Genomic DNA, 23778 nt, shown 5'->3' on the forward strand with positions numbered 1-23778 from the left:
AACCTGGGTTCCCCCCACTCCACGTTTAATAAACTAATGTAATAATTCCATAAAAAAAAAAGAACTAAATGGAAATTTTGTCCATCAAGAAAGTAAATTTCTTACCATTCACAAATACGATAATGACAGATTGAGTCTGAAGGCTGTCAGACTCGGCTCCTGTATATAGAATAGAATTTACTGTCGCCATGGAAGCAAAGTTAAAAGGACAACATTTTCATTGTGAAATATAGTTCACATTATCTTCTCTGGCAGTAATACAAAAAAAAAAAGAGAGAAAAACATGATGCATTGAATAAGTATGTACAACATTACAGCCAAGGGTGCAGTGGCTTGTGCAAAGGTATCTCTGCAGTGCAGCTGGTGAACCAGACTGCAGCAGAATGTCAGGAAACTCTACTTCTGTAATAAAATTTCACCAGCAGGGGTTGAGGAAGGCGAGCCTGCTTTAGCTTCCTGAGGAAGTCAAGCTTCTGATGTGCCTTCGTCACCTGCTGGGAGATGCTGACGGTCCAGGTGAGGCCAGCTGACGTGTGTACTCCAAGGAACCTGAAGCTCTCCGCACCCTCACCTCGGAGTCGGACGATGACGGCGCGTGGATCTCCTCAAATCCACAACCACTTCCAGGTTCCGGTTGCTGGTGAGACGCCATCCTGCCCTGTGCTGGACTTCCTCCCTGTCGGCGGACTCGTTGTTTGTTTTCAGTCCTACAGAGGTGGTGTTGTGCAGGAGGGGCATGGGGACACACCCCTGTGTGCTTGTGGTCAGGATGAGAAATGAACATGTTTGTTAAACTTCTGGATTCACATCGTGAAACCCCCTTTCCCCCATAATGTACCCTCCTCCACATTATTCATACAGTGCTTCAATAAAAACTACAGCTGAACCGAAGTGCTGTTCATAAGCAGACCTAAAACCATAAAATGCAAGAGAAAATGCAATTAAACAATAAAAAGACTGATTAAAAACAATGGAACTAAACAAGGAATTAAAATGGGTTTTAAGTTACTTTTAAAAATGGACAGCGAGGGGCCTGCTGATGCACAGCAGTATCTTATTCCGCTTCAGGGGCTCTGTCCCCGCTGAGCTTCCATCTGGACCTCGGTACCTCCAGGAGCAGCTGATCAGCTGACCTGACGCACCATGCCAGATAAGGCCTGACGAGACCGTTCAGGGATTTAAAGACACATTAAAGAATCTTAAAATGCACGGGAAGCCAGAACAGGAGTTCTGTTCCCTCTTTCATGCTCCGGGTAGGAGTCGTGCAGCAAAATTGGGTCCATTTCCACAGCATTTCAGTGTTTTGATAAGTGTTCTTTTACACAGAAAGGACAGAAATATTGAAAACGATGTGGTGAGCAGTAGCACGCCAGGCCTTGAGGTGCTGTTTGTCATGTTCGCAACGAAACCACTCATTATAAACGTTGTGTAATGAAGTCATTGATAATCCAATGGGGGAAAAAAAACATAAGCTAGGTGTTTGTTTCATTTTTAATTAGAAGTGGGGGTATCTTCGCAAAAGAGAGCGTTTGTTAAAAGTAACTTTAAAAGTAACCTATACCTTCTTGAGTTTAGCTAAATAGGTTATAAAGGAGAATGTTGTCACATCTCAGTTTATTCTGGATTCTTGTATTGAAGTATTTAAAAAAAAAGTACAGAATAAAAGTATTTATTTTTAAAAAATTACAGGCGCAAGGGATTTGACGCCTGGACGTAAAAGGTCCTGGCCAACGTGATGACGTCACCCCAACCCCACCTCCCCGCTTTTTTTTTTTTTTTTTTTTTTTTTTTTTGGTGAGTGGAAACACCAGAGGAGTGATACCTCTGTGGTTCCCGGAAACAGCTGCGGAGTGATACCTCTGCGGGTACAGAGTGGAACACCTGGTCACACCTGCCAGGTGAGTTTCAGGCTCCGCACCGCTTCGCCCCGGACAGACTAAACTCTCCGTCTTCACGCTCGTTTGCGACGCGTTTCGGTGATGTGACCGGAGTGGAAAAAGCAGGTAGGTCAAGCAGCGTGATACTGATATTTTTCTCTGTTGGACTTTGACAAAAGTCGAGAGTAAACAGAGTCGCTGAACGAGTTTGTAACTTCAGACTGAAACTACATTCCTCACGGCTGTGCTGCGGCTCTGAATAGAAACCCTGCAACACACACAGTTTTATAACAGCTTATTTGGTTCCAGCAAACGTTTTGACAACAGAGTTTATTTCCTAAAACGACTTGTAGGACTTTGAAACCAACTGTTAAAAAAAAAAAAAACAAAAAAAAAAAAAAACATCCTAGGCTTGTTCCTTATATTTCCCCATGGTGAAGTTTAACCCTAAAGTGAACTCTTTCCTATTTAAAAACTTGATTTTTTTTGGACTTTCTATTTGTACTGAGAGAGTCCAGACTAAAGAAAAATCCACAGTGTCATTCTGATGCAGTGAGATTACAGTGTTTCTTTTTGATTTGCTATTTTGTTTGTCATGATTCACAATTTTCACGTATTCAGAAGTCATAGACTTATTGTACTTTTCCAGGTATTTTTTTTTTCTGTTTGTGAGATCTTTAGAAAGTCACACGTGCAGTGCCGCCTGTGCCCGGGCAGGACGGGCCTTATATGGCAGCCCACCACTGATAAGCTCTGGACTTTGAATATTGTCTTTCCTTGTGCGAAGGTGAGGCAGGGTGTTGTTTGAAACACAGGTGTAACTTTGTTTTACTCCCATACAGGCAAACCAGGAAATGTTGCCCAAGATGTGTGGTGCCAGCTGGAGGAAGAGTCACTAACAGTCTTGGCAGAGCAGCAGGCCTTAAGATCCAACACAGGAAAACTTGGAAGAAGAAGAAAAAAAAAAAAACTTTAAAAATGTCAGGCGGTGTGACCACAGATTTAACTAAGGAGGCAGCTTTTTCACCTGCTGACCAGATCGCTGAACCGCAGACAGCAGGAGACAAAAACCCACTGGACAGCAACAGTGAGGAGGAGGAAGAGGAGGAAGAGGAAGAAGAAGAAGAAGAAGAAGAGGAGGAGGAGGAGAAGATGATCAGCTCTGCCCATCTGGAGCCAACAACGTTACCATGGCCAGGAGACAAAGACAAAACGCCTCTGATGGACAACAGCGACACCAAGGAGGTGTGGTCAGAAAACGGTTCGGAGCCTGAAGAGAGGGACACGGGGATCAGCCGGGGGAGCCAGGACCTGTCGGAGGAGAACAGCCAGCCGGAGGAGGGCAGCCAGAAGGACAAGGCCACATGGAGGGAGAGCATGCCTGAAGGAGAGAGGTGGAGGGACGACGAGATCCAGGAGCAACGGAACGATAAGGGAGACGGCTCCTTTGCGGACGATGAGGAGGAGGAGGAGGAGGATGATGAAGAGGAGTCGGAGTGGATTCCGGAGAAACCCGGCCAGAGTTTCACAGCCAATGTCATGATCATGCATCCGTCTGGCAAAGAGATTCACGAGGAGCCAAGACGACAGTACGCGGAGGAGCTGGAGATGGAGATGGAGCCGGACTCGACCGTGCACATTTACCCCGAGTGGACGGAGCAGGACGACAAGTTCTGTGAGTGTCCGTCACGTGTTCCGATCGTCAACCATTAATGTAACGACGCACCAATACTTGACAGAAGCCACTTCTCAGAGTCTTCCAGTGTTAGAAAACCTAAAAGTTTTTACTCATTTTAATCTGCTGAAGCATCCATCAAATATTTGAAACAGCTTAATCTGATACTGGAGAAGTCAGTCAACAGTCCATCACACACCAAACATACTAAAAATCCCACATATTCACATCTACTATTAATTTAGAGCTGCCTCTGAAGCAAACTCTAACCTAACTCTGTTGCATAGCCATAAGAACAACTGTGACTTCATTATAAAAGAGAAAAGATTGCATCTTCTGCCTGTTTGAAACCCTCCCACAGTCTAAAACAATGCACAGACGCGACGGTGGTGGCCTGTCCAGGGTTTATCCCTCTCTAGTCAGGTCCAGCTCCAGACAGCCCTGAACTGGATGTTGTAGAAAATAGGCGGAATCTCAGTTGTGGCAGAAAACTCCAACCTGCCGAGTCTACAGTGCAAGACGCAATGACTTCATGTGGAAGGGAAACCAAATACGCTGCTAACATTTAAAAAAGAAAGAAAGAAAAGAATAAAGGCCAAAATAATGAATAAGAACTCAACAGAAGACGGTTTCCTCGAATAGTTCAACAGAGGAAGAAAAGAAGTTCTTTAATGCAGCAAATAAGTCCTTTGCGACTGTTTTTAAAAGCTACCTGAAAGTAAAACTGTCATCAAAACATAAAACAAGAGCAAAGTTTAGACTGATAAGAGGGAACACCGAAGATCCAGCAAAGTAATTAGAAACATAATCTCACTGTTTGTATCTGTTGTTCAAAAAATCCTCATGATGAAGCAGATAAAAGATGTGATTAAAGAACAGTGCTACCTTTTGATTAAATGATTCTGTTTCTGTTCATTCGAGGACAGATAACGGGTCCGGTGCATGTGTGAAAATCTGGGGGAGCTGTGGACGTTTTCAAGAAGAACACTTTCTTTTTGTTTTCATTTGATAGTTTGTTTTTCTCACAGCCTGACTCTGCAGCCTGGTCCTCCGTCCTGTCCCCTCCGGCTCAGTCTAACGTCCCGATTGCCTCTCCTCCCTCAGACCTGTGTGACAGCCTGTGCAGTGAGAAGATGAAGCTGGTCCTGGCCACGCTGGCTGGAGCGCTGCTCTTCCCTCTGCTGGTGTGGGGGGGTTACGCCCTCCTGCCGTTCGACTCCCCCCAGCTGGACGGCGCCCCCATCAGGGTGATGTACACACTGCGCTGCTCCTTCTTCGCCACCGTCCCCATCTTGCTGGGTGAGAGCCCCCCCGCCCCCTCTGGCGTCGCCACCTCTTCAAGTGTGAAGCTCTCTGGTGCTGATGGTGTGTGTGTGTGTGTGTGTGTGTGTGTGTTTGCAGGCGTGGTGGTGCAGGGCATCGCCCGGCTGCGTTACAGCGTCGTCACGCCGCTCTACCGCAGCAGCCAGGTGCACCAGGAGGTGGCGGTGCACTGGCACTACGTCAACGAGTCGCTGGCTCTCTTCCTCTTCTACTTCCTGCAGCTGGCTGTCATGGCGACCTACATCCACCAGGACCTGCTCAAGCTGGTGCCGCTGCTCACCATCATCTTCGTTTTCGGCAGGTACGAGCGCCCTCCAGCGGTCTGAAGCTTAAAGGTGGCGTACCTAGGATTGAAGCAGTTCCTGCTTTGCGCACTCGGTGGCGATCCTATTTTTGAACGTTATTATTATTAGTTGGGTCACCGTCATCAATAACATGCAAAGAAATACTTTACCAATGCAGTGCAACAAGCTGCTTGTGCTAAAACATCAGACACTTCCTGGATGAAGTCGTCGTTACGTAATCTCAGCGTTGAGCGTCGGTCGGTAATAAACTGCACAATCGGCATTCCTGAGCCGCATAAACATGATGCCGCCTGACGGACTGATTAGAACGAGTCCTCGGGTTAGATGTCTGATCCGAAGCAGCTGTGGCGTGATGGGATCGGCCCGTCAGTGAATGTTTAACTCCTCGCTTCGCTTCCCGTGGCGACTTTGATCGGCGCCCGCCGGGTTTGTTTCAGGACTCCTCTGATCGTCCTCAGAGGCGAGAACGAGTCCTCAACCCCTCCGAAATCCTCTTTCAAAGTCGATTTTGCAGTGTTTTATTGAATAGCACTCAAATTTACCAAACTGCATTTGTTTTTTTACTCTGAATAATTAAATTTAGTTGCTTCATTTAGTTCAATTCAAAGAAGAATTTTCAATCCAGTTTAACACTTTGTGGCTAAAAGAGAGCAGTTTGTTTTACTTCATGGAACGCCTTCTTTTAGGTAGTAAAAAATTAGAAAACACACCTGCAGATACTGTTTGCAGTGTTGTATCATGATACAGATTGTGTGTGTGTGTGTGTGTGTGTGTGTGTCTGCAGGCTCATCTACTGGCTGTGCCTCTCTCTGGGCAGCAGCGTCCGCGGCCTCGGCTTCGGCTTCTCCTTCCTCCCCATCCTGCTCATGCTGGGCTTCAACTTCTACTTCGTGTGCTCCACGGGCGGCCGGGGCGCCGTTTTCGAGGTGGCCCAACCCACCACGGCGCCCCCGCCCAAACTGCGATGGTGGGGCTGAGGAAGGTCTGGAAACACCTCGGACATCATGACCAGTTTTGGTCTTTTTGTTTTGTTTTTGTTTTTTGTTTTTTTTTGTATTTCTGTGTCATTAAAACTCACAATCCTGAAAGTTTCTATCCGGGACAGTCTGAGGTGTGTGGTTGCCATGGTAACATCCCTCCAGCAGCTACAGTCGGGCACGGAGCTGCCAAACAAACCCGCGTGTTTAAGATGCTGAAGCAGCAATAAATGATAATCTGCAGACGAACTGTATTTCTGATCAAACTGACTGTAAATACGCTGAAGTGTTTTTTCATTGGCCTGACGATGATAAGAAACACAATGAGCACGTTGTTGTAAATATAAATACATTTTCTAGTCTAAATAATCACAACTTTTGGAATTTGATACTTTTTTTTTTTTTTTTTTTACTTTTGCTGAAAAAAAATGAGCAAAAACTGAATGTTAACATCTGTTATTTTTCACAAATTGAGTTAAAAATGTCAAAACGATGAACTCTTACTGCATGTAACGGAAACCTTTCTCTTTTCACGTTTACCAACTTTAATTACACATCTTACAACAGCCTTTAAGTTATTTTTGTGAGTTTAAAAGTTGAATGTTTTCAAACTGAATCAAGAAATTTAAAGGTGATTTTACATTTTTATATCAAGCTCACTTCATATAAGTGTCTTGTTCTTTTATGACTTTGTTTACAAGTGAGGCTGTTGTTTTATTGATCACAGGCTTTTCCAAATGGCAGCAGAGCGTCTTTTCGATCATCTTATTTTGACGAGTGTTTCAAGTGAACCTTGATGGATCTCTGGGAAACCGAATGAGTTCAATAAAGCTTGGTTCTGAAACGTGACGCCGAGTCGTGTGCGGCGGCCGATGACTCAGAGCGCCTCCGCGTGTTTGTGTTTCCGTCCATTGATTCCTCTCTTTGGAAACGTGGGATCAGATCAGACGTTTACGAAAACAAACCATCAGAAGGCAAGTTTCAACGAGAACAAAGAAGATGGAAAATGTTACTAATGTTAAAGAGCAACCGACACACAGAGAGGATGACGTCAGGTTTTTTTTTTTTGCATCCTACTTTTTGCAACTATGCATATAATGTGAGAACCATGTGGAGTAAACACCGGAGTGAGCTTTATGTGTTGCATGAACAAACAAATAAAACCTCAGTCAGCATGATGGGAACAGGGCGGCGCTGCCGGAGGGGTGAGGTCGGTTAAAACCAGCCACGAATGACACAGAACTATCTTTTTCTCTCTAATTTAAATCTCCTGAGTGTCTGGCAGAAATGTACGTCTCCGTCTGATGGGGCGAGAGTGTTTGGTGCGTGTTGGCGTGCTTGCACCCATTGACTGATTGCCAGACTTTTCCCGTCAGAGATCTGTTGTGACCTGTGCAGGAATCTCGAAACACCAGAACAAAAGCCTCCTCAGAGGAGGAAAGAAACCTGTTGAGCTCTCAGCCTCTGATTCCAGTCTTTTTTAAATCACTCCTGAATCAGACCTCAAATCAACACATGAAAATATGAAACAGTAAATTAATGAAAGTCACAGAATCCTATAAGGAAACTGAAAACTAGAATAGATCTGAAGTTCTGAATAAGAGGTGTGTGAAAAGTAAACTATTCTGTTGCACCACTGGCCACTACAGATGTTCCTAATAAAGAAAAATCAAGATTCATTTGGTATTATTTCAGTAAACATTGTGATTCAGATGTAAATCAGATGACATTTTATAACTAATTATTGCAGAAAAACTGGAAAGTCCATGAAGTTTTCCAACCTTTTTCTTGTTGTTTAGCAAACTTTTGATTTGCTTTACCCACCATCTACTCAAAGTGTGAAAATGAAAGTTTCTTCACTTTATATTTCATGTCAATCAGCAATAAACTGTATATTTCTGCGTGCAGAATTAAAAGAAAGAGCCGTGGCTTAGCCGAACAAGAAGAAAACCTTCTTGCAGAGTGATAATGAATGACTCTTCACCCTGAGCTGTTCACAGTTTAAACCTCCTCGGAGGTCACAAGTGATCGGCAGCTATATTTAGCCGCGAAGTTCTCAGCCGATGTGTGAAGCTTTCGTCACACGTGGAAATAACTGTGATGGGGAAACAGAAAAAAAATAAATAAATCAGAGAAACACACCCATGTTCTGCACGAACGATGGAGAGAAAAGGGAAAATAAAACACAGAACCGGCTTCATTTCACTCAGTTTGTCTATTTAATATATAAAATACGGTAAAACATACGCAAAAAGGATAAGGTTTCAAGGGACTTGGATACTTTGGTACAACAAACACTTTTTTTGTAAAAGCGGTATAGAATTTCAATAACATATCAGTGCATACTTTGTATATGAAAATATACACAAACTGTATATCATTCTCAAAAAAACAACAAAAAAAAGAAATATTTTCTTTACAACAAAACCCAAAAGCAGACCAGCTCAACACAATATATTAGCTATAAATTTCATCTTTAGTATTTCATATGCTACATTATTCTGAGCCGCTGTGGAGCTCACGTGTGATGCATGTCCTTATCATTACTGTACGTAACATATGGTTTGTTGTTACCTGTATCCCATGCATTTACACTTTTCAAATTTTTTTTTCTTTATGAATTACTAATTTCAGTTGTTTCCCATTTTTTTTTTTTATAAATATATTCTATATCTTAATTAAAACTGCAGCATTTAACTGGTATTTCCTTCATTGCATTTTTGCTAATACCACAATAACTGATCGTGCAATTTTCAGCAAGTTGTTTCAAAAAAGGAAACCAGTACTATATGTTTATGATAAGGAAAAGAATAGAGAGAGAGAGAGAAAATAAAAACAGTTGGCTATCCTACACAAAATATCAATGAAATAAAAGCTCCATAATAATATCATCATAATAATAAGACAATGGAACTGTCACCAGCACAAATTAATCCAAAAATAGTGAGATTCTAAAAAACATTGTACACGACGAGTAACAGGGGTGCAGGTTTTCGTTTCTCGTATAGATTGTCTTGTGACTACAGAGAACTTTTATTTTGTACACGCGGGGCAGGAAGCCCCTCGGTGCGGTGTCACGTTTCAGTCCGACGTCAGCGCCCACAAACACAAAGAGAGTCGCCATGGAAACCAAACCAATGAGCAGAGATGGGAAGGGCTGTGTGGGGAGCGAGTCCGGGGGTCTCCGAGGGGAGGGGCTGGACACTTTGGGGGTGTCTGGATGACCGCTCCCTACTTGATGGATGAATTCTGGATTTCTTTGTATTTTATTTATGAACCATAATAATTAATAGTTGGTGGAATCAGAGGCTCTTCTCATGATTCTTTCAATTTATGATTATAAATATTCAGCATTTTATTTAATAATACAGCGTAATCCTTCTTAAAATTTACAGGTTAAGAAGTCCTCCAGCTGCCGTGTCCCTCCAGAAGCTCTTCAGCGCCCCCCAGTGGACGCCTGCCCCACACGTTGAGAACCACTGCACCACCTCCAAACTCATTTTCACTCTGAAGCTCGTGACTGCGTTAATGAGGGAGCGGTTACTGATCAGAGGAAACGAGGAGCAGCAGCTCTCAGCTCCTCACCTGTGAAATAAACTCCCTGAACAGACTCACGTCTTTTAAATCAGGACGGCAAACATTATTGGCACAGAATTTCAAATAAATTAAAGACTTTATTTTGAAATTTGCTTTTTGAAATTAATCTCATTTCAATTTTTAAAGAGCTGCATTGAAGCGCTTTCTCACCTCAGGCAGAAATATTTTATTTCCTACTGAATTTGTCAAGCAAGTCTTTTAAATGCTCTTTTTGTTTTCCTGTCTGTTTTTTCTCCTATAATTTTAATATGATTTCATGATTCTTTGTGAATCACTTGAGTCCGGATGGGGCTTTACAAACAAACCTGCCTTGGTTATGAAGAGTAACAATCAAATTTTTTGATGTTATAAACGTAAATATTTGTACACTTTTTTTTTTTTTAACAAGTTTGAAATCAAAATCCTGCTTTTCATCACTCTGAAAACTAAAAGCGAGCCAAAGTTTGCTGGAGAACTGAGTGCTGACTGTTGAACTCTTCACTGAACAGGCCTGCCGTGACCCGGAGCCACGGCCGCTCGCCACACAGCCCGATGAGGGAGGGGGGGAAGGGGAAGGGGGGGGCATGACTCGATGGAGAACATCTATGACGCCGTCATCCGGCGGGAAAGCGCCGCGTTTTGGTGAGCTGCCACGCCAAGCACCGGCTCGTCAAACGGCCGCTCCAGACCGGAGGCTTGTTTGCTTTCAGCGTCGCCTCAAGGATCAAAAAAAGGTCAAAACAATCCAGAGAAACTCTTCTATCTTTACTCTACAAACAACCCGCACGCACACGCAAACTTGAAATGGTTCAGACAAAAACAGATTTTGTTCAAGAAAACCAAACACGACAGGCCGGGGAAGCGACAGTGAGGGGAAGAAGGCGTTAACCTGCGTCTACTGTAAAAGTGAGTTTTCCTCTCAATAATTACACTATCAGTGAATGGCAGTGTCCTAATAATGAGTTCACGTCACGGTGTACGAGCTTTCTTTGATCGTGGGTTTGTTTGTTTTTGTTTTTTTTTGTGTTTAGTTTTTCAGTTTTTTTTTTTTTTCTCAAAAAAGTGTGTGGCAGAAGAAGATGACGACACCACAACCAGGCAGGCCTCGGTGAGTGAGGGACAGAAAGTGCACGCACACACCATCAAACACTAGAATAAAATAGTTGTACTGAAAGGAGTGGGATCCGTCAGCGCTGCCGCCCGTGGCCTCGCCCCTGCACCGCAGCTCCAAACATTATCAAAGTCACACTCATATATGCAAACAGATCCACTGAGAATCAACACATTGCTTGTTTTTAGGGATACCTAGCAAAGTCTATGCAAATATATTCATATGTACATTACACGGCGTTGAAGCTGAAAAGCCATTTTTACTTTGTCGCCAACTGAAGCGGTAGAAATATAGAAAAAGTCTTTTTCCTTTCACTTTTTGAAACACGGCAAAGAGCTAGGGAGAGCTATAGAGAGCTAAAGAGGACATCAAAGCTTCTGTATAAGGAGTGATTTTCATACAAATTCCTACTTCTGGACGACTAACGGACCTTCAAAACAGATTTTTATTCTTTAAAATACCAACAGATAAAGAACACTTGGACTGAAAGGACCAAATACTTTCCTCTACTCAAAGAAAAGCCTCCAAGGGGCTTGAAGAAACTCGCCTGTCGCGACACGTGTTGAGATGGATCGACTCCCGGCAAACGAGCCGAGCGGCTGGCTGGATTTCTGATTTCCGTCCGGGATCCAGAGGAGACGGGGAGGAGCAACGTGGCGGCCGACAGAACGGCCGCGAAGCCCAGAAAGGTCCTCAGCGTTTCTGCGAGCGACGTCCACGTCTCTGCACCGCGTGCAAGACAGAGGCATTTGGCTTTTTTGTTTTTGTTTTTTTTTTTCCTTTTTTGTTGTGTGTGTTTCATTTTTGAAGCGATATATTGGCACTCTGGCAAAGTGCTCGACTCCACAGCCATCGAGTGCCACCTGAGGGGGGGGGGGGAGGAAGGGGGGGGAGGGCCTGCCTGCTTGCAACGAGGCAGCGGAAAGATCCACCGATTCATCGTCTAGAAAAAAAAAAACAAAAAAGCTGGGGTTTCAGTCCTCGAACCCGTCCGGATAACAGCTGCTTTCCAATAGTGCAGTTAGGAAGTGACTCATGGAAGAAATGGACAGCACACCGGTTATGTGACGCTCGGAGATCGGGGGGGTGGGGGGTGGGGTTGGCGAGCCGCGCGGCCGAAGTCCCGCAGTTATTCAGCGAGCCGCGGCGGCGTGGAGGTTGGGGGGGGCGGATGTAAATACAGGAAGGTGAGGAGGAAACCGTGTGAGAGATACATGTCTGTGCGGCGGAGCGCCTCCGCTCTGCAAAAAACAATGACTATATGGGAGTCCGTTCAAGCAAGAAGGCTTAAAAAAATCTACCGTCCCTCTACTGGAGGGTCCATCGGGACCACCACGCTCCTCTTTCTACTTTTTTTTTTTGTATGTTTTTGTGTGTTTTTGGCCTCGTAAGTCTGAGTGATGCAGCTGAGACGTCTAAATGTGGAGGTGATAGTGTCACATGGCGGTGGGGGCGGGGCTATGAATGAGTGTGAGAGTGTGTGAGTGTGTGTGTGTGTGTTTTGTGGACGTTTAGGAGTCACCAAAGCTTCACTGTGGGTGCAGAGAGGAGTTGGCGGTGGCGGCGGCGGCGGCGGCGGCGGCAGCGCTCCCTCTATGTGACCCAAGCATCCAATCTCATGCGCTTGATGTTTCCGCCTTCCTGCTCCGGCTCGTTCGACGCCCTCAGCAGCTCCGTCGACGGGCTGAAGTCGGGCGGCACCGACCGGGCGGCGGCTCCCGTGGAGGCGGAGGTGCCGCCGCCGCCTCCCCCGCCGCCGCCGCCCCCTCCGCCCCCGGCCGCGCCGGCGTCGTCGCGGTCGCTGCCCTCGAAGGAGCTGGCGTTGCTGCTCACGCTGTCGGCGGGCGAGCGGCCGGTGGGCGGCTCCAGGCACAGCAGCGAGCCGGGGTACTGCGGCGGGGCGGTCAGGACGGCGGCCCCCGGGGTGGAGGACGGCGTGGAGGAGGGCGGCGGGCACGGGGTGCTGCGATCCCGGCCGGGCGACACCGGCTCCGACTTGATGCTCACGCTGGAGTTGGTGTTGACGGTCAGCATGGCGCCCTGAGGTATGTGGGTCACCGGCCTGGGAACAGGGTCACAGAGACCGGAAGAACATGGAGGGAAGATAAGGGACAGAGCAGAGAGGGAAGGCAAAAACAAAAGAAGACAACATGACAAGACGGTTAGCCACGCGACGACAGCGGATGAAGAAGTGGACGGCCAGTGGCGTCGAGACAGAAACCCACGTTACAAAGCACAGCACCGACAGGGAGAAGCCACACTCCATCAACTGATCACACAACTCAATTCTGAGCCTTTTAAAAGCAGGAGCAAAAAAAAGAAAGAAAAAAAAAAAAGAAAACAAAACACCCCAACTGCTCCCGAAAGATCAACAGAACAGCCGAAGGAGCGTGAAATGGTGGGTGTGACGAGGCGGTGCGCGGTGAGTCAGCGGTGATGTGAAGAAAGACGCTACAGATGACGAACAGAAACGGAGTCTCGGGTTAGAGAACATGGCGGAGACCGGAACTACGTCTCTTTCCTGTTTGACTGCAGGGAGCAGCGGCAGACATGCGTGTATATAATAGAGGAGGGAGGGAGGGGAGGGGAGGAGGGAGGGGAGGGGAGGGGAGGGGGGGCAGCCAGAAGCGCACAGACACACAGGAAACAGGAAGTGTGATACAGTACCGGCCCAACCACTCATCTCTACCCAAGAGCAGGTTGGACGGAGAGCCAACACTGTGGGAAGAAAACAAAACGTTGGAGCCCAAACCAAAGGGAACAGGTGGGTCAGGAGGCATGTGTGGACAACGGTGTGAAACATTATTGCACATCACTTTCCTTCTTCTTTTTTTTTTTTTTTTTTCCTCCCCCAACAACAGCAATAATGTTAAGAATGAGAAACACAGACTTCTGCTTTCAGCACACAGTCAAATCCAGACGTCGTCTCATCTCCAAACACACAGTGAGAGGAACGTTCAGACGTTCTCTTCAGCACAGTGAGGCTGTTTGTGCTTCTGTCGGACTGCAGTGTGACTACAGGAGCCCTCAAGGACCAAAAAGTCCAAAATTGAAAACAAAAGCGTGACTTTTTCCTTTTTCCCCCGCAGACCACATGTGGGAAAACACAGTGTTTAAATCATGTGATTCATCTAGTTTTTCTTTTTTTTTTTGTACCAGTCAATCATAACGTTTGAACTTTTGCTACATTTTAAGGATTTAAGCAGTGATTTTTTTTTTTTTTTTTTTTGGCATAAACTTGGCCCTCAAAGAACACAGAATTTATTTTAGGTTCAAGGACATCAGCTAAAAATAGAAAGAAAATAACTGTAGAAATGAGAAAGTTGTTACTTAAACCTATTAATTTGATTATTGCTGAAATATTTACATGTTTAATGATTAATTCTTACTTTACAGTTACTAAAAATATTGAAAAACATGAGATCTTATGAGATGATGTGTTTTTTATTAGCATGACCTAAAGCAGCTTATGAGGAACAACTTACTTCATTTTGAATGATTTATGAGAAAAAATAACTTTCTCTGAGTTTAGATTGTTACCAGCCTGAACTGAAGGTATTATAGAAAGCGGTTTGTTTTTCACAAAGTCAAATTACACCAGGCTTGGTTTCATGATGCTGTTACCATAGTAACGCAGGGATCTCATGACTAACTTAACTAAGTGTAAGTAACAGCACTGACACTGTCAAACCTGTTGAAGCCTTAGTCGAGGTCTTATCTAAAAATACCTGCTGCGATATGTTTGAAAACTTTATTTCAAGTCCAAATGTTTGTGTTGAGGTGCACTGAATGTCCTGCTGCCCCCACCGGGGGTCTTCTAGGGCAGCGAGGACCACAAGCCCCCCCCTACAGACACGCTCATGACACGTCACACACGCACACACTAACAGTGGCTGTTCACCTCAGGTTGGCAGCCAGACTGGACACCTGGCTAGACAGCTCGCTGCTCTGTTTGTCCACGCCCCACATGCTGTGGACGAGAGGAGAGGACACACTTCAACCATCTGCGGCTCATGCTACCAAACCAAAAACCCAGACCCAGACCCAGACCCAGACCCGGTCCGGGACCCGGCAGATGACTGACTCTTCCAGGCTCTCACGTGAGACGCTGATCGTTAGATTCTAGTGTTAACTAGAATTTCTCAACATTCTGCTTCATTAATCCTCCTATGGTTGGATTTTATGATTGTAGATTTGTCAAACAGTGTTCTTGCAGTTTTTAATTCCAATCTCTGGCATTTCTTTGTGTTTTTTCTGACTGTGCACGTTAGAAATGTGTGACGCTGACGAATCTTGTTCAGAGTCTACCAAAACACGCTTTTCTCATTTTGATTAACAGGACAAACAGACTGAATGTAACTTATATTTATAAGAGATGGTATTACAGCTCAGGCCTTCATAGTTCACATGGAAAAGTCTCTTTTAAATATAACACATTCTAAGTTGGAATATTGTGGCTGTATTTTTACCAGTTAAACACCAACAACAGCTCAAACTGCTGGTAAAAATCCTTGTGTTTGGATCAGTTCTGACAAACAGACTCATTTAAAGTCCTCCATGTCCTGTTTCTGCTCTCCGTTATGCTCGCACCTGATTCAGTCTTCAATCATCCTGCTTTTCAAAGAGTCCTCAGTGTTTGGTGCAGGGTTCATGGAAATGACTCCACTCACAGCTTTCTTGATTTTAATCTTGAAGTTTCTCACTCCATTCATCATGATGTTTTTCCATGATATTTAGAAATTAATCAAGATTTCATCCTCTGTTTCCCTCCCAACTCAGCAGCGCTCGCTAGTTTGATTTGACACAGAAAGCTTTCAGTTTATTTTCATGCACCTTTGTGAGGAAGAGCCTCATGAAAGGAATCGGCTCCACTCTCACACTGGTTTTAGTGTTTTCCCTAGAAAGATGTAAACAACTTTATTAAAATGAACCTTTGACATCCTTTTATAGCGATTTCAATAAGCCCTCAACAGAGTGTTTTTAACACAGTGTACACACACATTTATTTTAGGGCTAGGAAGTACTGGACATCTAAATATTCACCACATTTTCATGCTTTGCGGTTTTAAGCTGCGTCTTTATTCTATTTTTAGACCCAGTAAGTCTTTTTTTGCTCTGTAGATTTGCTTTGGGGTAAGTGGCATCGGAAGGGGGCAAACAAAAGCCTCTTTATTCACAAGTTTACAGCCGCTGAGACGAGCACTGAAAGATCGCTGACCTCCAGCGGGAAGAGTGGCGTCTTTCAAAGCCAAGGGAGACAGCTGATGTACGGAACCGTCTGCATACAAGCTGAACTCATGCAAACGCACCGCTAAATCAGACAACAAAATAGAGTTTAAGTAAACGGGAGCCCCGTGGCTCATTAAAACGTTCTAATTTGTGCAATTCTTCTCTTTTTTTTTACTTCTACGTTCCCTAAACGAGATGATTTGTTCCACAAACGTCCACCGACAGCAGCAGAGACTTCAGGTTGATGTCATGAAAGAGATGGTGGGATGCCGGTGAGAGACCAGTTCGCTCAAAAAAAGGATGTGGATCGCTTGCATATCAGGTCATGGTATGGATATCATGCAAGCCGACTGAGGGGGTCGGTCGGTATCTCAGCGTTAAGAAGAGGAAGGAGGTTATCAGCAGACTGAGCGCCCTGACACAAAGAGAAACACACCCCACACGCTGCCGCCGCCGCCACCGCCGCCGCCGCCACCCCTCGACCTGCATGTGACACGGCCAGTCAGGACATGAGGAGAACACTTACACCAGGTTGCTGAGAGACGCAAGGTTAAGTTGCTGCTGCTGCTGCTGCTGTTGTTGTTGCTGTGTTTGCTGTTGCGGTGGCTGCTGCTGCTGCTGCGGTTGCTGGGAGACGGTCTGCTGCTGCTGCTGCTGCCACGTGGACACGGTGGTGGGCAGCAAGCCGCCAGGTGATGCCAAAGCGTGCAAAGCGGTGATGTCTGCACTGGTCAGCTGGTACTCTGAGACGGGACAGAGGGTTCCAGTCAGGCTGATCCTGTCACACTGAATCATCACTTCCTTTGTATTTAGAAACAATATTTTCCTAATTTGCGTGAGCTTCACCTGTGTTGTACGCTGTGGGCATGGCGGAGAAGGGCAGCCCCTGCGCCAGGAGGCTCGGCGTGGCCACAGAGACCACCGGCGTGGTGAGGGTCTGCGCCACCTGGGCCCCGGCGGCGAGCCGCTGCGCGTTCTGCGGAGAGGAGCACCAGAGCGTTACGTCGCTGCGGACACACGAGGGACCGGCTGACTTGACGAACTCGGGACTCGTGTGAATCACGTGAGTCTTCAGCATGCTGGGAATGACGATGGCTGGACTCATAATGACGTACCGACCTCAAGTAAATCTCAGAGTCGGGAGTGGATTTACTGAGAAGACGTTCTTGATGACATGCATCAAAAAACAACTTCCTGGATATGAGTGTGTACAAGAATTACGTTAAAGGCAATTCATTCAACCAGTGGTGGCCATTTTGTAGATTGTTGCATCTGCAATAAACGTCACAGATAAACTAAGAAGAAAATGTTATTGCAAAATACAGAAGGACACTATTTATTTATTCATTTAAGTATTTATTTGTGAGTATCTTCTCATTTGCAACGGTGAACTAGAAAGGTCTAGAATGGAAAACTGGATCATAATTACTCCAGGGGCGTGTAATATATAGTAGCTTTTCACTGATGAAAGCAGATTCGCTTTGCATTTTTAAAAAGAAATTCAAATACATATTAAAAACAATATGCTACTATGTGCAAAATAATCAACTAAAAGCCTCTAACCTGCAGTGCTTCTATGTATTTAATGAAAAAATAAATAAATAAAAATAAATGAATTGAAAATAATATAAACCTAATTACAACAAGTTTATTGAAAATGATATGAATTTAAATAATTAAATTCCCAGTGTATTATTACAAGAAATACATAAGTATGTTGTGTGCATACAAATACAAACAACTACAAATCCCTAAAATATTTCTTAGATTATGTTTCAGGTTTGAATCTTTCTGTTATAGGACTCTCATTTTCCTGTTTAGTGACAGTGTGTGCACCACTTGTACAGTAATATACATATATATATATATATATATATATATATATATATATATATATATATATATACATACACATATATATGATTGAATTATTTGTTGTAGTCCCATATGAAGCTCTTTCATGCAGCTCTATCGTTCATTAAACTTTTCTGTGCAGCTTCAAAGAGTCTGTTCTGTCATATTTTGATTGTTTTCCATATAAAATAATGTTGAAAGAAAGTCAAGTTACTATAACAGGAGAAAAAATAAAGTAACTTTAGCCCATTTTACAAAGAGAAACACGTGTAAACTGTGTATTATGAATTAAAAATTGCAGGTTAAGTTGCATCTGCAGTGTAAGGCGTATTTAAAGTCGACACTCCAGTCATCCGGAGCTTCATCTGGACGTTACTCTGATGACGGCTCGTCTCCTGGTTCTCCAGTGGATGTCAGTAAAGTCCTGACAGTCCACTTCTGCAGTGAACTACGCTGCAGCCAAACACACTTCTCCGTGCTCCGCTGTAACAGGTGAATACACCGAGCCAGCCCAAAAGCAGCGCAGGATATTCTGTCTTTCTCCGACACGCAGCGGCAGACGGGCCGGTGGATCCACGGAGATGCTGCCAGGAGGTTTTATTATTATGTCGCTGCACTGGAAGAGGCAAATCTGCGAGGGAGCGTTTCCCCTCAGAGTCTGCTACAGCTGAATTATATCACTGATAAAAGAGTAAAAAAGACCAAAGAGGCAGTAATTCTGCTCTGAGATGATTCTCCTGCACTGCGAGGCTGATCGTCCTGAGAGGAAACATTCGTCTGGAGTTATGACAGTAGCTCTGGATTTACAGAGGCAAGAGAGACGGAGCGGAGAGAGGAGCCAGATTCAATTATCTGCCTTTGTGAGGAATTGAGGGGGGGGGGGTGGCGGGGTGATGAAAATTAATCACTATCTTCGGGAAAATGAGAATCTTGCCTGTCAACTTTGAGGAGAATTATAAAGGAGGAGGAATGACAACCGCCACCAGCAGCAGCGGCAGTCATTCTGCTCTCTGGGTACATTCATCTCAACTTGGAATGAGATTTTACACAGTTTAAAAGCCTGTCTTCATCCGTGTTCTGTTTCTTTCATTGAGTTTAAACAAAACGCACACAAAAAATAAACATTGCTTTGGAAATCATTATTTTTACCCATTACAGATTTTTAGATTTTCCCTCCAAATTTTAAATTTTAATCTATATTTTTATTAACAAATCCTATTTGAGCTACTGACCTACCTATCTATGCCATTCTATCAATCAAAGCCTCATCTAGCCACTCTGGCATTCATCCATCGAATCAGCACAGCAGCTGACGACTGTTTTCATGATTTAGCTGCTCGTTTCAAATCCTCAACACCAGCTGTGACGGAGGATACGTTGAGTGAAATGCCTTTAGCGTAACGCAGGTTAGGTTTTGAAACATCTCCGATGGTGGCGCCTCCGGGTGGATGGTGGTGAGTGGTGACATGCTTGGCACCACGATGCTGACGGAGAAGACACCCATGCTCCACATGGCATCGTACGATGAGGCGAATGGGCCCGACGTAAAGCTAACCGGAGCACTCGGAGACACTTCAGCTCAAAACAAACTGATCTTTTTTTGTGCGGGACCGAGTTTAAAGTTTGGCGATCCGGCTGAGGACCGCAAACTGAAGGCCGTCCCGAGTACATGTCAGTGGAACAAGACCAGAACAGACGATGGACTCCTGCACAGTTCTGCTTCATGCTAACAGTGTGCCAACAGTCGACTGGCGTCGACTCATGCGAGTGACTGACGTGAGGAGAAATCACCTCGTTTACCAACTCCAGCTCATCCTCTGTCTGCAAAGGGTGGTAACAAAGAGGGTTACAACAGCCGAGCAGGTGAAGAAAAACAGTAACACTCCGTTTAACACTGTGGTTTAGCAGGGACGTCAGCGATGGCACATATTGTTTTTGTGTGTATGAGCCCTGATTATTGTGAACAACCCGATTGTTTTTTTCACTTTTGGTTGTTTAATCAAGTGTGAATACAATGATTCTAATTAAATATTGTTGCATAAGCACAGGTAGGACGACATCTCTAAGCAGACTGAATCGGGTCGCCTGGACTTGGTCGTATGTCTCAGAAGACGTTTTGCCACTTATCCATCAGTTCACGCTGTGCCTCGTCCAGCCAGCGCAGTCTTCCCAGACAGATGACCGAGTCCAGCTGACCTGATTCAGTTTGCTTTGAGAAATCTAAATTAAAGCAACATATAAACATTTTCCATGTGCAGTTCTAATCTGACTCTGAAAATTGTACAATATGGGGAAAAGCCAATTAATTAACCTTGTGTACATAAACATGGACGGCATGATCCCTCTCATGGTGGCAGTACAGATCCAAACCACCCTATGTCAGTGGATGGGATCAAGAACAGAGACATTTGGAGGATTTCTCAAAGTGGCAAGAACAGATCGTGAACAGGAATTGTCATGCCCAACCAAAAAGTCAAGTGAAGAACTCCTGGAAGGAGGTAGAAAATAAAAGTGAACGTAGGAGGCGTGTTGGCCTTTCTGCATTCGCCTCACTCTCTAGAAATCAATCACACAGTAGTTCAAGGGCGCCACGCAAATTCTGCAGAACAAACCGCTGGAAAATAATGGAGGCATTATGCTTTTACTACAGTTAGTATAGCACTTTAGATCCTCACATAGAAGCCAACATAGAACTGAAAATTACACCCATAAAGGTGCAATACACAGAGTTGTCTCCTACACGACTGGAATCACTTTTTACAATTGGTGGTACGACCTAAGTTAGAAGCATGCAGAGTCCCTTTAGACTCAGGATCATTTATATTTTGTACGCTCACGTACATTTGAAAAGAAAATTACATTTGTCTATTTTCATCTTGTGTTGGTGGGGCTGATATTCATTGATCACATAAACTGTAATGAAATACTTTCAAAAAAAAACAAAAAAACTCAAAACAACAACAAAGAGCCCCAACAAACCTTAATTTAGAAAATGCCCACATCAAATTTAGTCCTTTTTTTTTCTTGGAAACAAAGTCAAATGTCTCATGACTCATGTTGCACTAGAGGGCATTCACTAAATATGCGTCCAATAGAGAAGCAGCTGCAGCGATAGGCCGCTGGAAATGTCCTTCAAGTTTGGAAATGCCCCTTCTCTTTCGAAAAGAAAATGCTTAAACATACAGGAATCAATTATGGCTCTGACATTGTTCCCCTGGGGTCGTTGAAAGCATCAGAACGTGAACTAAGTGAACCCCCGAATTTACAAGCTCGGCTTAGTTAAACTCACCATCTGCATGAGGTTCTTTCCGCCATGCGAGGTGATGACTCGGAGGTCTGGCTTGCGGCTGTTGACCATCTGGGGGCTGGGAGGTGGGGGTGGAGACTTTGCCGGGACTACTTTCCCCAGGCTGTTGCCGTTGGAAACAGTCAGAAGGCCTGGGGAGGCCCTGGCACTGGTGTATCCATTAGCTGTGGGGAGACGGAGGTGCGAATGGACAGGAATCAATAGGAAAATCAAACAGGTGAATGCAGACGGTGGGAGGACAGGCAGCATGCGCCCTCAAAGGTGCGTTACATAATCCTCCAAAGGTTTCCCGTTCAAACTGTTATTCTGCTCGGAGAGCCGATAATTTAAAGATGTGTCAGCGTCGACAGAATAAAGGTCTCTGTAAAGTAAATGCCACCCTGAGTAAATGTTCAGGGTTATTGGACAAGATGTCGAGACACATTCACTCCCTCCGGTCAAATTCTTTGTATTCTTGTTAAAGTCAAATTGGCCTTCGATAACAAGAAATGATTTAAAAGTGTAATTTTCACAAAAAAATCTGATAAAAGTAAAAAAAAAACAAAAAACAAAAAACAAGTGCCATCTTTGATTAATTTAAGTTTTGGAGGTTGTGGAGAGAATTTTTATGCTTTTCTCTCTCAGGTGGAGGAGGAATAAAATCTTAAAAACTCATCAGACCACCCACTGGACACTTGGCACAGGAGAAAAGAAATAACCACACGGATAAATCTCAGGTTTTGAACAAAGACAGTAAAATAATCATACTGATACTCACGAACTGGACTTGGACATCCTCCATTTGAATTATTAAGGTCGCCACCAAGAAGAGCGCCTATCGATAAAAAGAGAAGAAAACATTTTTTTTTTTAAGTAGAGAAACACACACACCTTTAAGGTTATTAAGTTTCCATTTCACTGGTTTGCCCGAGAACACAAGAGCACAAACTGGGCTTCAGGTGGTCGCTGATCTAAACTGAGTGACAGATCTGCTTCTTCCTCAGTTTTTTGGAAATCATGAAAACAATCCTTTCCAACAAACTGCACAAAGCCTGTGTGTGTATCTAAACAAGTGTACTTGCTTTAACTTAAATAAAAGTCAAATGATGATACTGCCCAGTCTGAGAGAACATCCACTGCACTTTTGGGGAAAGTACATCTGCCTGCATGTTACCGTGCAGAGATTAGGACTCGAGGGACAAATCGATTATTATTACTATTATTGTGTTTTGGTACAGACGTATTTACTCCCATTTCTGTGGCAATTAGAAACTCCATGTGGCTTGAATCACTTCTTAAAATGTGGTGCAGAAGTTAAAAATTGCACAAGAATTGTCACACAGGTCAGATAAGTGCAGAGCAAACATGTTCACCTCCCTGCACAGTGATTCATCTTGTTCTGCAGAAATATGTAGAAACCTACATGCAGTACGCCCTGAAGCACAGAGTCTCTTTCACAAACACAAACACGGCCGTATCTTTGAGGAACTAAACAAGACGCCTCTGAGCTGAGCATCATCCGCTCTCTGTTTTCTCCCAGTTTTCATTTTCACGGCTCTACTGGTGCCGCACAAGATCACTGGCTCACCTGCACTCGCTGGTCGCTGTGGCAACCCGGGAGACACTGTGTTTCTCTGAAGAGCCGGTTGCTGCGGCGACAGGAGGTGGGTATCGGTGAGCGACGACGAAGTCACGTAGGAGGTAGTTACCAGTGCATTGCCGGGATTACTGAACTGCAGTGTGCTTTGATTGGACGCCTGGACGGTGACCGGCATGGAGAAGGTCTGGGGCGGAGCTGCCGACTGCTGCAAAAACATCAGAGTTACACTCTCAGGCCACGCTCGGCAACTCTATGCATCACTTCAACAGTCGCAACTGATACTTCAAGTGTTTTCATACAGTTTCTAAAGTTGAATGCAACTTTATTTGTACTTAGACAAGAGTCGTGTTTAAGCAGGTAGCAGGTTTCATATCTCACAGCGATACACTGTAGTTTTACCCAAAGGTATGAAAACCAAACATCTAAAATACAACACATGGATTTACTTTTACAGGGTTTTCAGAGGCTTTCAGATATCATTAGTTTCAAAATACTGATTAGTAATATCATCCTGTTGATTGACAAGGGGCAGGATCGAACAGGTTTTGCTTCTTCTTCCTCTTTTTCAGACATAATTTCAGTTTGTGAGCATGTGTGTTATGAGTGAGTTTATACACACTGTAGCCTCAGAGATATGGGTACTTAAGATAATATATATGTACATAGGTAAAGAATATGTTTGGGGAAAAAGATTTTATTAAAAAAAAAAAAAAAGCAAAGAAGGAGAGAAAGAAAAACAAAAAGGGAAGTGCTTAATGGCCTTGATGCAGAATCCACAACTGTGGTGTTTAGTTTAAGGACAAGTTTTAGCTTCTACTTTCCACACCAAAACAAAGAATCTCTCATTTCTCTCCTGTTAGCACACACACACACACACACACACACACCCTGTATCAAACACCATGTGACTGCCAAAGTTATGCTCACTAAGACGGATCAGTGGCTCCACATCAACATTTGAAAAG

General features: G+C 44.3%; 2 protein-coding genes across 9 annotated transcripts in view; one reads left to right on the forward strand and one right to left on the reverse strand.

Annotated features, from left to right (window-relative positions):
* Positions 1-1852: 1852 nt before the first annotated feature.
* Positions 1853-7033, forward strand: tmem79a (transmembrane protein 79a). The gene is made up of 5 exons (XM_030121274.1): positions 1853-2003; positions 2720-3552; positions 4657-4851; positions 4954-5176; positions 5965-7033. Exons 2-5 carry the CDS (start codon positions 2856-2858, stop codon positions 6155-6157), a joined length of 1308 nt encoding a protein of 435 aa, XP_029977134.1. The 5' UTR covers positions 1853-2003; positions 2720-2855; the 3' UTR covers positions 6158-7033.
* Positions 7034-8729: 1696 nt separating this feature from the next.
* LOC115409924 (myocyte-specific enhancer factor 2D homolog) overlaps positions 8730-23778 on the reverse strand; it is a 32760-nt gene continuing 17711 nt past the window's right edge. The window contains exons 5-13 of one of the 8 annotated variants that reach the window (XM_030121264.1): positions 22802-23015; positions 21992-22048; positions 21217-21398; positions 19719-19748; positions 16920-17049; positions 16600-16816; positions 14746-14814; positions 13512-13562; positions 8730-12906 (exon numbers count right to left, since the gene is read on the reverse strand). In XM_030121264.1, the coding sequence (XP_029977124.1) occupies positions 12438-12906; positions 13512-13562; positions 14746-14814; positions 16600-16816; positions 16920-17049; positions 19719-19748; positions 21217-21398; positions 21992-22048; positions 22802-23015 (1419 nt within the window). In that variant the 3' untranslated portion in view covers positions 8730-12437. Of the gene's footprint in view, positions 12907-13511; positions 13563-14745; positions 14815-16599; positions 16817-16919; positions 17050-19718; positions 19749-21216; positions 21399-21991; positions 22049-22801; positions 23019-23778 lie in introns of all 8 variants that reach the window. The other 7 variants (XM_030121263.1, XM_030121265.1, XM_030121267.1 and 4 more) reach the window with 7 other exon arrangements.

Source organism: Salarias fasciatus, chromosome 22 (genome assembly GCF_902148845.1).
Source record: "Salarias fasciatus chromosome 22, fSalaFa1.1, whole genome shotgun sequence".
NCBI classification, from domain to species: Eukaryota; Metazoa; Chordata; class Actinopteri; order Blenniiformes; family Blenniidae; genus Salarias; species Salarias fasciatus.